Source organism: Hydra vulgaris, chromosome 12, assembly GCF_038396675.1.
Source record: "Hydra vulgaris chromosome 12, alternate assembly HydraT2T_AEP".
Classification (NCBI taxonomy): domain Eukaryota; kingdom Metazoa; phylum Cnidaria; class Hydrozoa; order Anthoathecata; family Hydridae; genus Hydra; species Hydra vulgaris.
In genome coordinates, this window is record NC_088931.1 from 48,072,501 (window position 1) to 48,089,302 (window position 16,802).

The 16,802-nt window shown below is 29.6% G+C and overlaps 1 protein-coding gene across 2 annotated transcripts in view; it reads left to right on the forward strand.

The window, feature by feature from the left end:
* Positions 1-15,914, forward strand: part of LOC100214996 (protein FAM91A1) — a 53,502-nt gene extending 37,588 nt beyond the window's left edge. Inside the window, exons 16-24 of one of the 2 annotated variants that reach the window (XM_065813522.1) lie at positions 12,191-12,263; positions 12,378-12,465; positions 12,612-12,722; positions 13,603-13,716; positions 13,874-13,949; positions 14,230-14,468; positions 14,593-14,624; positions 14,749-14,818; positions 15,552-15,914. In XM_065813522.1, the coding sequence (XP_065669594.1) occupies positions 12,191-12,263; positions 12,378-12,465; positions 12,612-12,722; positions 13,603-13,716; positions 13,874-13,949; positions 14,230-14,468; positions 14,593-14,624; positions 14,749-14,818; positions 15,552-15,656 (908 nt within the window). In that variant the 3' untranslated portion in view covers positions 15,657-15,914. Of the gene's footprint in view, positions 1-12,190; positions 12,264-12,377; positions 12,466-12,611; positions 12,723-13,602; positions 13,717-13,873; positions 13,950-14,229; positions 14,469-14,592; positions 14,679-14,748; positions 14,819-15,551 lie in introns of those variants that run through there. The other variant, XR_010642478.1, reaches the window with a different exon arrangement.
* The last annotated feature ends 888 nt before the right edge of the window (positions 15,915-16,802 follow it).

Here is a 16,802-nt window from a genome sequence, read left to right on the forward strand (position 1 = left end):
GAACTAACAACCAAATCTGTACACACATGCAGCAAATCTCTGGAGGAAATATTTTTGGAAACTGAAGTCATGGCAATATCTTTTACAAAATCCTTGGCTAACTGTGGCGTGTCATTACTTGGACCTTGCTGATCGAAATCAAACGAACAATCTGAGTTTATGCTGGTATTTATATCACTGGTTTCTGAGGAAAACTGAAGCTCTGTAGTAAAATTATCTCTCTGAGAAAACTGTTCAACACTGTGTACTAACTGTGGATGTTTTAGTCTTCTCTGTTCTCTCTTAATTATCCGGTTATAAAGTTTGTCTTTTTTACCAAGAGTCATTTTGCGACTGGTCTTTTGATCTCTCAAAAATTTCATATCGGTACAATACGATTCCTTATTAAGACTAGTTTTCTTTAGAATATCTTGTATATTTGGTTTAGCAATCCAGAAAACCTTCTTTCCTTTTTCTTTGAAATCTTGTCTAGCTTCTCCTGCTTCTTTTGAGTTCTTACACTTACTTTTCTTTAAATTCTCCCAGCTGTTGATCAGATCAGCGATATGCTTCCTGTAATAATATATATAACAGGTTTAGAAAATATTATATTATTCAAGTTTTGTGTAGTGTTTATGGTAACCTGTCCCTTTAATTTGAATTAAATTTTGTTTGGCCTACCTTATAAATGGGTCAGTGAGTATCCCATCCTTGTATCCTCAGTCTATCCATGGTTTCTTAACTGCGAACATAATGCAGTTTTCAGGACAGCTACCAAGACCAGAACACTTTGCTGTTTGACGACCAATGGTACAAGCAATCAGCTTTTTTGTTGGAGTTATTTTGTCTCCAGATCTTCTAAACTGAAAGTAGAGAATAATGTCTGTATTTGTTGAAAACATTATTTCTGAAAGATTTTCTTTAAGATCCTCTTCTTCAAAAAGATATGCCCTTGTCCAAAAAGATATGCCCATGCCCTTAAGTCTTGTCGATCTTGGCATCTTAGTTTCTAAACAGTAATTTGATTTATAAAAACAATTGATATTCATTCTTTGTTTAAGTCACATGTATTTTACAATAATAATTTTGTATATAACCGCAGATAGTATACCTTTTATTTTCTGTGTGTTATAGATAAATGTGTGTGTACACAGAATGTAAAATTACGACAATATGTCTTCCGCAAATACGACAATATGATACGAATACGAATATGAATAAATATTCCAAAATAAGAATGAAAATGTAATCATAATTTAATGTTTATATTGTCTTTTTTTGCTAAAGAAAATAAAGTAATTTTAAATATTATGATTTATAATAAAATTTAAATAACTTCGCCCCCCCCCCCTTCTAACAAAGAAGGGATAGAGGGGTATAAATCTCCAATAATAGGGTGAGGGGGGCGGGTAGGTATTGACACGCCCCTTCTATATAAACATTATTAATGCTTAGATCTAATATTAATTTTCAAAATTTGGCCTAAATATGATGAATAAACCAGCGTCAGTTATACATAGTAATGCGTCATTTTATGTAAAAAAACCGTTTTTTCGCCACTTTCTCCACATCATGTGGATTAAATACCACCGTATAATATACATTTATATATACATATAATTTATATATAAATAAACAGTATAATATACATTTATATATATATATATATATATATGTAACAGTATAATATACATTTATATATATATATATATATATATATATATATATATATATATATATATATATATATAATACTATAATATACATTTATATATTTGTACATATATATATATATATATATATATATATATATATATATATATATGTATTAACAGTATAATATATATTAACAGTATAATATACATTTATATATATATATATATGTAAATATATATTATACTGTTATATATATATATTATATATACATAATATATAGTAGTAGTAGCAGCTAGGTACATCGGTACATCATTTTACTTTCATGTAAGATTTTTTTCAAATATTAGGGGACAGTATTTAGATTTCTTTTAATCATAGTACATTATGAATTCCATTCCTCAATACTCATCAAAAAGTGAAGCTGGTTCACTACCTAGTTCTCCAAAAAAAAAAAAAAACCTACAAGAAATGGGAACTTGACTGCAAATTAGAAAATTTAAATGAAGTCAAAGAATTTTTGAACAAAGAAAAAAATTGGAGTTTTGGTTTTCAAAACAAAACTGAAGAAGATCAAAAAGACTTCTTCCGATGTAATCTTGTGAAAGTTAAAGGAACTCAATGTGCTGCAAGCATTTATCTTTTGTATGACAGTTTCTCATCTAATGTATAATATACAGAACAGCTTCGCAACACATATGATTCTATTGACCATGGGACAATCTATGGTAGCTTCTCTGTGAGCTACCTTAGAGTCTTGGTAACTTTACTACCAGTTGGCCTCAGAACCATTAAACTGAGTTTTAGAGCTCAGTACCATCATTAAGAAATAACTAGAAGAGTTGCATTGCAACACAATCAGAAGAAAACTAATTATATCACACAATCAGAACACAAAACCCTATTAGTAGAGTAAAAAAATTGTATTTTATTGAAGGAATCTATAATGGCGTATATAAGGCATTTAATAAAACACTCACAGTTATAAGGCATTTAATAAAACACTCACATTTTAATGCCCCAAAATTGTCTCAAAAAGTTGGTTCTACTAAATCTGAATGATTGGTTGCAGTTCACATGGTGATCTCATCGTAAAGCTTCTGGAAAAATTTCAAAGTGTTTTGTCATCATCTTAAAAATTTCAGGAAACTTTGAATTGCAAGTTTTTCAATTTTAAAAAAAATGCAAACAAAGTACAATATTATTAAAAAAAAATAAGTTGTAAATATAATAAAAAAATTTATAACTATCACCAGTTTTAATTTTAACCTTCATGTTCATTGTTAACATCATTGAAGCTCTTCATTCCTTAATGCTTTTGCTAACATTTAAATTTCTATTTTATTTAAACTTTGACGATTTTTTTTGCTGAATCTTTATTAAAAAAATATCCTGAAGGAATATTTAAATTACTAAAAACTGTTCTCAATCCATTATGAATTTATTATTGTTATTAAATAATAACAATATAAACATAAGGTTTACAAATTGGATTTGTATAGGCATGAATACCTGTCAACCTATCATACAAATATGTTATGTATGTGATATATTTTCTAATCTTTAATCATAAATGATTATTTCCTCTATTAGGTAATACTTAAGTTTTTAAAATTACTCTAGGATGATGCATTTACAACGTCATCTTTCATTTGTTGGCTATTTGTAAAGTGAAAAAAATTTTGAGGAGAACTCAAATGACAAAGAGGTTTTTCTAGTTTAAATGAATGTCCTCTTGTAATAAAGTTCATAATTGTTTTTGGAAAGATCGTTTGATAGTTATAGCAGTTTTTTTAGCCATTTACAGATGTTTATTAAATCTCCACAGATTAGTCTGTCTCATGGTTGCCATATATATATTTTTATTAGTCTTTGGTGATATGTAAAATTATGTAATCCATGGTTTCATAATCTTACATAAGATTGTTTTTTTTTTGTTTTTTTAACATCTTCACTTCCAACAAGGATGCAACCAACCACTAATTAGAGTTGGAAGTTACTGGAAGAGAAAAGATGAAAATTGTAGAGCAAGATAACGATTGAAAGACAACTTAAAAGATTGCAAATTATATGAATCAGGAAAGCAAGATAAAGGAAGCGAATTCCAAAGAACTGATGTTTGAGGAAAAAAACTAGAGGAATAAGAGTTATTGGAGCATTTATGAATAGTCACAGAAAGAGGATGAGACTTAATTGAATGACGAGTAACACGAGAATGAATTTTAGTAGATGGCACAAGAGACGCTAACTCTTTAGAGCAGTGTCCATTAGAGTATTTGTAGAAAAGAGAGAGAGAAGCAACATTACAACAATGTGGTAATGGTTGGAGGTTGGCTGCAAGAGCAGGTCCAACTATGTTTACAATGCGTTATTACACCTTGTTTAAAAAAGAAAGGGCATCATTGGAAGATCCACCTAAGATACAAGATACAAGGCCGGATTTGAGATTTAGAGAGATAAAGAATAGAATCTGAAGTAAGAAAGTTTCGAACACGATAAAGAGATGCAACCTTAGCAGGTGCTAATTTTGTAATGGATTTGATATATGGTTCCCAAGAAAGATCAGAAGTAAGAGTTATTACTAGAAGATGAAGGGAAGATGACTCATCAAGTACTTTACCGTTCATAAATATAGGAAGATCTAAATTATTGCGATAACGATTGGCTGAAAAAAATTGGGTTTTATCTGAATAATAAGTTCACCAGCCACTGAGAGCCCCATGCTGTAGCAGAAGTGAGATCCTTTTCAAACTCAAATATCCAAGCAATCAGAGAGTGTTGGCTTCTTATCAAGACAAGAATAAATGGTAGTATCGTCAGCAAACATTGCCACCTTAGATGTGAGAGTATCTGGAAGATCATTAATGTAAATTAAAAAGAGTATAGGGCTAAATATAGAACCTTGAGGATCCTCTAAAGTTAGTTACAGGATATGAAAAAAAGTGCTGTCGATCGAGGACGACTTTTATACTACGATTGGAAAGGAAGGATTCAATAATCTTAAATATGTTACCAGATACACCATAAGAAGAAAGCTTATGGAGAAGACCAGCATGCCAAACTTTATCAAAAGCTTTAGAAATGTCAAGAGCGATCCCCTTAACCTCTCCACCTTCATCTAATGCATGATAAAACCTATCGGTTATTACTGTTAGCAAATCAGCTGTAGAAGGAGAAGATCGAAATCCATATTGATGATCAGAAAATAAGTTATTAGAATCAAGATGAGAGATTAAGTGTTTGTTAATTAAAGGTTCAAAAACCTTGCTTATAATAGGAAGAAGACTAATGGCACGGTAATTAGATAAATCAGATCGCTCTCCAGAATTTTTGAAAATAGGGATGACAGATGCCGCTTTCCAGCAGGCTGGAAAACAAGACTCTGATAAGCACTTGTTGAATAGTTTTGAAAGTATAAACGACAGCTCCAGAGAAAACTTCTGCAAGACTATAACAGGTATGTTGTCCGGGCCACAAGCTGTAGATGATTTTAAACAGGAAATCACTTTAGATACAGAAATTGGAGTGATATGAATGTCAATGATCAACATGTTTGACAGCTATATCAGGTAGAACGCAACTAGTGGAATCAAGAGATGGTATTGATGAAAAGTTTTTAGCAAACAATTTAGCCTTGTTTTTAGGTGAGGTGACAAAGTCTGAACCATACAATAAAGGTGGAACTACAGATTTGCGTTTATTATTGATTCTATTAAAGATTCTTCAGAAGTCACGAGAGCCTAATTTTTGTGATGAAATATGAGATTTCAATAGCGGGCTTTGGCGTTAGACAAAACCTTTTTACAATGGTTACTTGCAGTAATAAACAGACTGTGTGTGTTCTGGAGAATTGTTTTACTGATAGATAGAAAGTAACGGTTTCGATTGGCAATCGCAGCAGCACAATGTGAGGAAAACCATAAAGAAAAGTGCGGCTTGACCTGGAATTGTTGAATGGGAACAAAAGATTTCATGCCTGCCTGAATCCACAATGTTATGTAAGAAGCACATTTATCAACAGGAAGATAAAAGATTTCTGACCCTAGTTTTTCTACCCAAGGGCCATCACGAAGAAAATCATGGACAGAGTCCCAGTAAGCTTTAAGGTAGTTGTAAGAGGTACGATGATAGGGGGATTCAGTTGATGAAGAAGAATGAGATAATAGTTTTAGAAAGATCAAACTATGATCAGAAGCACCTAAGGGTGAATGTGGTGAAACTGAGCACTGACTAGGATCAGAAACAAGACATAAGTCAAGTAGAGAAGGTAAATGATTCGGGTTGTCTGGAAAGCGAGTTGGAAAGTTGACTATTTGAGTTAGGGATTGAGAAAGGCAAAAGTTAAGGCCCTTAATGCCAGCAGAGTCATTGACACTAGAGCCAAGCCATTCAGTGTGATGAGGATTAAAGTCACCGACAACAACAATATTAGCTGATGGATAAAGAGAGAGGGCTTGGTCAATTTGATCAGAAATAACATCAAAAAGAGTGCTGTCTTGAGATGAAGGAGAGCGATATAGAACAAAGAGAAAGGCGATAGAGTGAAGTGGTGTTAAACGAAAGCACATGAAAGAATAGCCTGTGGATTCAAACTTTATTTCCCCAACAAATGGGTCAATTCTTACGAATGTAAATGCCCAGGCCAAGCATGTGACTGTTGGAATCTTTACGAATTAAAGGAAGATAACCATCAACACTAAGATCACAAGAAACAGTTGTACTCAAATAAGTCTCACAAAGAGCAAGTAAGTCTGGTGAACTTTGCAAGAGATAAGACTCAACAGGAGAAAAGTTACTTCGAAGATCACGAATATTAGTGAATGACAGGTTTAGAGAACTTGGTGATGACAATGGTTTTTTGTCTTTTATAGTTTTTGGTACTTTAGTCATTTTTAAATTTGTTAAAGAACTTGACTCAAAGCATAGACAGTACTCAGTACACTGTTTAATAGCCCAAGCAATTGCCTCATTACTATTAATAAATCTTAAGCCAAAATAAAGGGCTCCAAATATGGCCTTGGCAATGCACACCAAAATTGCAAACAGGGATACTTTTAATACTTTGATATTTTTCAGCTGTTGATGGAATCAGCCTCACTGAGAGCTACCACAAAGTTCAACCTGACTACCAGTTGGCCTCAGAACCATAAAACTGAGTTTTAGAGCTGTACCCTCATTAGGAGATAATAGAATGAGTTGCCTAGTCATAAAAACAGAGACACAATCAAAACCCATGCATTGAGTCAAATAGATCCAGCATTCAACATCCTAAACTGGAAACAATGTATTAAAAATACATCTGTGCCGTCCTAATAGATATAAAAGGGGTGCGAGGCTGGTCAACAGATAGAATCTGATTACCCCTTAAGTCTTTGCCTTGGAGACCTTCTACAAGACAGTAGCCGGATGCATTTAACATCTGCCCAAGATTAGTATTTTTATTGAGACACCATCTATAGCCTTTACTCAACCAAGAGCCCCAAGACAGAGGGTGTTTTAAGTCAGAGTTTTCATCTCCTAGCCTTTGCCTAAAAAGGTGTATCCTACAAAGCAGCAAGACATGAAGCAGATTGTACTGGGTTACATGTTACTGGTAGCAGGATAATCTGGCCTGACAATGTAGTCCATGAACTAATTTTGAATTATAGCCATCATTAAAGTTTACAGCAGTAGAACTTGAATCAATTTGTAAAATTTTTCTACTACAATAAATTATTTTTAGGCAATGAGATCAAATCATTGAACTAAGGCATTTATTGACATTTTGAGTCAAACCATGCAACCATTTATTAAGTAATGCATCTTTACATAGTTTTTGAAAATTTGGTTTAATTTTGTAATTTTCATATTTTCAATAAATAATGTAATTATAATAAATTGCAATTTTCAATAATCAATGTAAAAATAGTAAATAATAATAAAGCAGTTGTAGCTTTCAATAAATGATGTAATAATAATAAATAATAAATAATAAATAAATAAATTATAAAATAGTTGTAGCTTTCAATAAATAATGTAATAATAATAAATAATAACAATAAATAGTAGATAGATTGTAATTTTCAATAAATAATGTAATAATTTTAATATGTAATTTCAAATTACAGCAATTAATTGGGTCATTCCATATCAAATCACCTAATGGTCCCCAGGGTACCACCTCAAATTTGCTTCAAATTTTGACCACCCACAGCTTTTATGAAAAAAACACAATCCTGAAAATTTCAGCTTGGTTGACCAAACCGTTCAAAAGTTATAATTGAATTAATACTGACCAAAATCTGAAAAATTTGAGTATCTGGAGCTTACAGTAGATTTTTTTGATATTTACTAAATCATAACTTTTTAAATAAAATAGATGATCACCTGAAATTTTTTAGGATAATAGTTTTTCACCTAAATTATCTATTTTCGTAAGTGTTTTTGACTGATTTTAAACAATTTTTGAGTTCTTGTACCTCAAAGTTGCTAAATAACACAATATTAGAAAAAATTTTGGAAACTTTAATGTGCTACAGTCCAATACCAACAGACAAGCTGTGTCAATTTTTTGTTGCTTTTGTGTACTTAGAGTAACCACTTGTGGAAAAAATTAAAGTTATGTGTTAAAAGTTATTTTAGCACATGCAGCAGCCTGTTAAAATTTCACTTTTTTCAAAAAATATGATAAATTACATTAACTTTGTAGGTATAGAAAGTTGCGTAGACAGTTAAAATAAATTATAAAACTTTTTACTGGCAAAGTTCTATATATAGACAATCACCAAAAAAAAATTAAAGACCTATACTCTATCTTATCACATGATTGTAGTCCTATGACTTATGTGTATATTTTATTTTTTCCCTAAATAAATATAATCAGTTTTTCATAAAATAAAATTATCAGTGTCTTAACCTAATTTATTTGATGTGATTTTATAATATATATATTTGTTAAATTTTATGCATATAATATAATTATAATAATATTTTCACATGGTTATAATTTGAGTGTAAAATACTTCAATTGCTTCAAGACTCTGTATTAAAATCTAAATCTGCGCAGTATTTTCTGGATTTTATTATTTTAGTTTTTAATATTGCAAGAACCAAAAAGTAAAAGTTTGCAGAAATAGTTATATGTAGAAATAGTTTATTGGTTGCATTTTAGACAGTTTTAATCGCATTTATACTTGAGATTTCATTTTTACAATTTTATTACTGGAAAAATATAAAAAAGTTTATTTTTAGATGTTACATGTTTAACTTTAATATTTTTAGATTAGTAAAAAATGTCAGAGAAATGTTGTGTGGGAAGAGTTTTAAATGAATATTGTGATAAAATGTCATATTGTATAATGGTAGGAAGAATAAGACTAAAAGATACTGATATTGAAGTTTCAATGCAAAGGATAGAATACACTTTCGAACCAAATGAGGAGATATGTATTCACCATGAAAAAGCCTATATTTCTATATATGAAGCACTTCAAAAATACTGTTGTGATCCATTTAAAGTCTACAAGAAAAAAATTATCAAGGGATTGTGTAAAGTTAACATATCAATAGCAAATCAACTTAAGATCTAACCTAGTCAAAAAGTTTTTACTAACTGTATGAATGAATTTAAACTTGAAAAAATTACAGAAAGTAGTCAAGATGAAGCTGCTGAGGAAGATTTGAGTTGTTCACACCTTGATAAGACAATTCTTAATAAGAGTGTGTCTTTATTGGAAATATCTCCACTCAAAAATGTAAGAAGATGCGAAAAATTAGGATATGGAAAGCAAAAAGCTAAAAAATTTGCAACAAGTATGACAAACCTAGTAGTGCCAGCATTGGATATAGACCCAAAAAATAAATTATCGGAAAAAGAGCAAAAATGTATAAACTGTAATGATTTAGACCAACTGTTAGATGCAATAAAAAATAAAATGAAAATAAGTTTTAAGGAAGAAAAAGTTCAACTACTAACACTAACTTCTGATAGTTGGTAAATTGAAAAACTTGCAAAACGTTTTTAGAACATCTTTAAAAAAGCTCGAAAGTTGAAAAAATGAAAAAAGAATACTTGCTAAACCTGAGGCTAAAAAAGGACAGCCTTAGGAAGATATTGTTAAACAAAAATTCATTGAAATTTATGAACCCAAAGAGTTCACAAGACAATGTCCAGGAAAAAAAGACTTTGTTTCTGTGCGTATAAGTAATGTAAAAGTTCATAAACAAAAATGTTTAATATTAGTTCAATTAAAGGAACTTTTTCTTGAGTTTAAGAAGTTATACCCTAAACACAAAGTTGGATTTAGCAAGTTCTGTGAACTAAGACCAAAGTGTTGCATTACAGTTGACACTCAGTTTGCATATGTTTTTATCATCAAAAAACTAAATTGATGTGCGCTGCTTTACCAAAGGGCCATTTAGTATATTAAAAAGATTTGATGAAAGTATGTTTGTAATATATATAGTCGAAACTGCATATTCCATTTATGTTCCAATTCCCCTGGTAAAGTAAATTTAAAGACTTACTTGGAAAATGTGTTTGAAAATAATAATTTTGATTTTAACGATCATATTATATACAAATAATGGGTGTCCAAACAAGCATTATTGAGTTTATTGAAACTCTAAGTGAAACTTTGTATGATCTTTGTCACCACCACTTTATCAAAGAAGCACAATCCTCCTACTTATCAGAGGCAAAAAGAACATTAAATCAACACATGTACCATCTTGAAGATCACAATATAAATGCTGAGCACCACTTCTTTGCTTCATCCCATGGCAAAAGTCTATGTGATGGAATAGGAGGAACTATAAAAAGTGAAGCAGCAAAAGCAAGTCTACGAGCAGCAAAAGCAAGTCTACGAGCAGCAAATTGATTGGTTGGGTTCCAATTGATTGAATCTCACACAAAATGAACTGTTTACATGGGCTAAAAAAAACATTTCAAGTGATAATATCAATAATCATGAAACTTACTTTAGCCTAAAAAAACGATATGAAGAGATGAGCACAATCTCAGGCTTAAGAAACTATCACAGTTTTTACCAGGTGGAGAGAAATTATTTTTATGGAGAATATTTAGCGATACTGTCTATGATACCCATTTGCTGAATAATATTAGCTTGGCAAAAAAAGATCCTTCAAACTTTCAACCTGGTAAATACATTGCATGTTTTTATGATGATGAATGGTACATAGGGCTTGTACTTGAGATTTGTAGTGTAAACCAAGATATTAATTTAAAATTCATACATAGAAATAAATTAAATTTAAAATGGACTAATGATGCACAATCAAGTCAATGTTGGGTTGCTTTTGACAAAGCTATATGTCAAATAAGTGCCCCATCCATTAAGGGTAGAAGTGCTTGTGACTAGAAACTTGCTAATAATGATTATGAAAGTATTATGAGTTAATTAAATCAGATATAAAGAAAGTAGTGTACTTGTGTTTCATGTGTATATACACTTCTTCTTTCAGCATTTTTTATTTTTTTTGAAGTATAATATAATTTGCGCTAATTGGTATCTTTTTAAACTAAAAAAGCATTGCACTCAAAATGCTGAAATCATGTGATAAGATAGAGTATAGGTCTTTAATTTTTTTTTGGTGATTGTCTATATATAGAACTTTGCCAGTAAAAAGTTTCATAATTTATTTTAACTGTCTACGCAACTCTCTATGCCTACAAAGTTAATGTAATTTATTGTATTTAAAAAAAAAAGTGAAATTCTAACAGGCTGCTGCAAGTGCTAAAATAACTTTTTAATTTTTTCCACAAGTGGTTACTCTAAGTACACAAAAGCAACAAAAAATTGACACAGCTTGTCTGTTGGTATTGGACTGTAGCACATTAAAGTTTCCAAAATATTTTCTAATATTGTGTTATTTAGCAACTTTGAGGTACAAGAGCTCAAAAACTGTTTAAAATCAGTCAAAAACACTTACAAAAATAGATAATTTGGGTGAAAAACTATTTCCCTAAAAAAATTTCAGGTGATCATCTATTTTATTTAAAAAGCTATGATCTGGTAAAAATCAAAAAAATCTACTGTAAGCTCAAATTTTTCAGATTTTTGTCAATATTAATTCAATTATAACTTTTGAACGGTTTGGTCAACCAAGCTGAAATTTTCAAGATTGTGTTTTTTTCATAAAAGCTGTGGGTGGTCAAAATTTGAAGCAAATTTAAGGTGGTACCCTGGGGCACTTTTGAAAAACTAGGTGATTTCATATGGAATAACCCAATTCTAAAAGATTGCTACTTAGCTAAATCAAATAAAAACAAACATAATAACCCAAAAAGTACTTAAAAGTATATGCCTTTGAGCTTAGATATGTATTTTTTGTATTCCTTGTAAAGTTCTGTCAATATTTTAAAATCAAAAATTAAAAAAAAAGATTAACTTTTTACTATAATGTACTTACTTTTTAATGGTAAAAAAATAGCTTAAATTTTACGAGTATCATTTAAAATGTAGTAAGAGTATCATTTAAAACATAGTATTAATTTAAAAAAAGAATTTTAAACAATTTTATTTTTAAAAGTTTAAACAATTTTATTTTTTCTTTTAAGATCTTGTAAGATGTGAAAGTATGAACAGTCTTGATCCTGCTGTTTGTTCTCGAATTTTTCAGAAAAAATACAGGTAAAATTACAGGTAAATATAAATAAAGCTGTAAAATAAAATAAGAATATTTAATATAGAAATATGTAAATTTTTAATCAATTTTTAAAATAAGTTGAGCTAAATATTTTTTAGTTTATTGATATCAATGGCACCTTTAAGTAATGAAATACGACCAATAGCAAGTTGTTGTCCTCCTCATATTGGTCCAGCTATTCCGGAGGTTATAATTTTTTTGTTGTGTTTTTTGGCAGTTTTAAATATATACAGTAACTAGAAATTATTACAGCATATGTTTTATTGAAATATTTTAGAAAATTGTTGAAAGCACAATTAAATTATTCCATCTTTGATTTTTTTGATGTTTAGGTTAACTCTGTGTGGTTTAAATTATTTTTCTACTCGAAATTAAAGCAAGGTCCACCATCATTGCTTTTAGTAAAAGGAACAAGACTAAAGCAACTTCCTAGTATATTTCATGTATGTTAAAGTACAGTTTTCATTGATATTTTATTGTAGGGGATTTGATTTTAGAGGAAATTCTAGATAAAGATAAAACTTTTTCTAGTTTTTTGCATAATTAAAAATTTTATTTTAAAGCATCTATAACCATGGCAACAACTATAAAAACGCAAACTTTTTTTGCTTAACTTTAAACTAGTAACTTCAAAAAAATTTTGATTTTTTTTTAGTTTTTTTCAGTTTTTTGCTTTTTAAATTCAGTATAGTCTTCTATGTTGAAATAATCCTCCTTCCCCTCTCTCACTACATCCATTGATGAGCATAGTCTGTGACAGATAGCAGCAACAGTATTAAAACTTATGAAATGTTATTTGAATAAAGAAACCGAGTCTCTCTGTTTTCTACTACTCTATCTATGCAATATACAACACAGGGACTCTCAAGAAGAAAATGTATTTCCAATGTATGTTAATGAAAGATTCAAGAAAAAAGTGTATGTTATCCAATGGCAGTTAAAAAGTCAAAGTTAAAGATCAGGTAAATTGGAGCTCACAAAATGATTGGACAATTTATGATAGAAGAGGAAAAAAATAAGATGCTTTTAGATGGAGGGGATAAAACAACCAAATACTGTTTGATACTAAAATAAATCAATGTCTGGCATTGATCAAAATGACCAGATGTTATCCTATCACTCAGTGCTAGAATAACATCAAAATTGTTTATGAACGGCCATACGGGTCACTCGTCACAAAAGGGTTAATAAATATTCCATGGAAAATAAAATTAAAATTTTTCTGTTTTAGTATATACTTGAATAAAATTTATTTTAGTATAAAAAATGATATTAGTATAAAATGTGCATTTGTTATTGCATTAATACAAAATTTTATTACAGAATTTTGAGAGGTTGCTTATAACAACATGGAGTCACGATCCAGTTATTGCACATACTTCAAATGTTTTGTTTTCTCTTAATGAAGCTCTGATGCATTCCCCAGTTCTTGTTCAAGTAATTTCTTTTTACTCAATTAAAATTATAATTATCCTTAAATAAAATTCTAAAATGAAATTTTGGATATTTATAATAATTGCATTTTGTTACAAGTAACTTGGAGCTTCACAAAAATTATTATTTAATTTTTGTTTTGAAAAACTATTTTTTTAAGGGTCATGGTATTAATGGAGAAGGTGATACTTTAAATATCTCGTTTCCGCTTGATGAAAATTATTTACGAGAATCTGGTAAAATTTTTTTTACTTCTGTTTTTAAAGAAGAAGAAGAATTTTCTCATTTTAAATGTTTTTATATATCAACCTCTTATCTCTAATTTTTTTGTAACACACTCGTATTTCAGCCACATCTTTGGTTGTCTTTTTTCTAAACCTGTTATCTTTCAGCTCTTAATCTTCTCTCGCTTTTACTCTCTCAAATTTCTAATAGTCTTACATATCACAGTGTCACGTATGTCTTTTTTACTTATTGTTTTTTATAAAGATTTTCTTGCATTTTATGATTTTAAAGGACAGATACCACAAATCCTTCAAAAAATAAATGATGCTTTTAATTTGACAACTTCTTGTGGTTATATAACATTGTTAAATTTAAAAAAAAGTGTTGGAAGCTCTTCTCTCGTAAATGAAAACACTAAATGCTCTAATGAAAATCCTGATTTATCAAGTAAGGACTCATGGGTACCTTTGCAGTTAAGCTATGGTATTCCTCTATTTGATCACGAGTTAAACAAACAAGTCACTTTTAAGGTGGGTTTTTTTTAGTTCTGTTTAGTTAATACATTTTGTGATGGACTTTAATTTTTTACTTTATTTTTAAAAAGAGAGCTATATAAGTTTACTTACTTTTTAATATAAACTTTTTTAATTTCAGATGGTAATGGGTGGTTTATGTAAAGATAAGAGGTAAGCAACTTATTTATTTTAGATGGTATTAGGTGGTTTATGTAAAGATACTAGGTTAGCAACTTTTTGTACATAGATAGCAAATCTGTAAAAAAAATTTAATTACTTATTTTTTGTTATTTAGTCTTTCTCAAATGAATAATGCAAATCGTCTGCTATCACTTGAGCTCTTGCATTTTATTTCGATGCACCAGGTATTCGTTTTTAACGATATTATTTTATTTTTATTTTGAAACGATTTCCTTTTTTTTTCCACTTTAATACGCTAAGCTGAGTTGTCAATGCCGACTTGCAAAGCGTCAAGTTGACTGGCTGACTGTTTTGTGAGTAAATAAAATAAAAGGTGTTTTGCGATAGTAAATAAAATAAACAGGTGTTTTGTGATAGTAAATAAAATAAGCAATTCTTTTTTAAAGCATATCTTTATCATACAAAATTTACTTTCAGAATAGAACAGAAGCGATTCTACGAATAAAATGAGGGCGCAAGGTGATTCCCTAAAAAGTACCGACTAGTTCCACAAAAAAAAAGTTCTCAAAACTAAAATTCAACCGACTATATTGTGTCAAATACCCGACTAGCAGACTATGTTCCTCAAAAAACCGACTATAACCCCCCGTAAAATCGCTTCTGATTCAAAAGTTATTATTACGTACAAAAAGAAACGTTCTACGTTAACGTTCCATTAAATTTTTTAATTTATATTTAGTCAAAACGTCCTATACTTTATTTTGGGATATTTTAAGCTTTTTGAGTTTAAAAAACTTTAAAATGATGCTGTTTTTAACATAAAATAAAGTTTCAGCTGTTTAGAGAACAGAATTAACATGAAATTTGGATCAAACCTCTAGTTGATACAAATTTACGTCGTAGTAAAATCTTTAATCTTTAATGGTAAAAATTTTATGGCTGTTGTTTTGTTATTAGAACGAAAATCGTCTACAGTTTCATGCAGTAGAGTCAACGCAAAAGGCCCCATATCCTACCAAATCAATTATGTATGTTAACGGAGTTTTATCAGTATGGTCCTAGGTTTATTAAATGCGCTGAAAATATTGTTAATAGTATAGTTTTATCATCTCTAAATGTATTTGAATTTCGATATAAGCGATTTTCAGCGCTTGGGTTTTAGAAACCTAGCATAAAAATTATTTTTTTTTATAAAACATTCTTTTAAATCATTGTTGATGCTGAATATTTTTTCTGTTTGTTTGAACATGTTTTGTTTGTGGTGTTTTTTATTCAAAATATTTGTAAATTTATATATTTTTAGAAAAAGATTTTAAAGTATTTTTTAATTTTCAATCACAATAATAACATAAGAAAAGATTTATTAAAGCAAGAATACATGTTCTAGACGGAGCGCGGGTCCAAATAGTTTGACACTAACAGTATGCTCCTAAATAAGTGATATAACACCGTACGACCAGTGATATTCCACCGTAAGGATGGAATGGAAGAAGCGAACTTAAATGAAGTTCGACTTGCACTTTGAAGTCTGACTTAATCGGGTTAGCTTTAACAAATGCGTAAACAAAACTTGAAAATTTCAACATCGTACTTGAGAAAGTCAAACTTGAAAAACTTATAAGGCGTTGATTTGAAGGTTGAATCAGAAGAAAAAAACTGCAACCGATTGCGGCATAGTATTTTTACAGGAAAAATCTTTTTAAAATAAATCAAATTAACTATAAATTTTTAAATAATATATCTGAGTTTTTGGAAAAATATGAAATACTTGGAAAAATTAACTTACAAAAATAAATTTAAAGGTGTTACCAAAATAACAATTTTTAACTTTTGTATTTTTTTTCTATTAAAACTTGGAAATTTAGTTAAAAAAATGCTCGTGTTACCTTCTATTTAGTCCAAGGCTCTAAGTGCTTAACATTCAAATGGCATATATGCTCTGTGGCATGCTTAACATTCGAATAGCATATATGCTCTGTGGTTATCATCATAGTAGTTGTTATTCATTTTTCTTGTTGAAATTTTTATTTGAAAAAAAATTTAACACCAACTAGGCTTTCAATACCAGGACGAATATGATATATATAAAGGTAGGTAACAAAATTAGTAGCAAGGAATGGTTACTACTAGTTAGATTTTATCTAATATATGACAGAATCTTTTTGTTATAACAGTTAACAAGTCAGCAGTTGAACAATAGGATGAAAA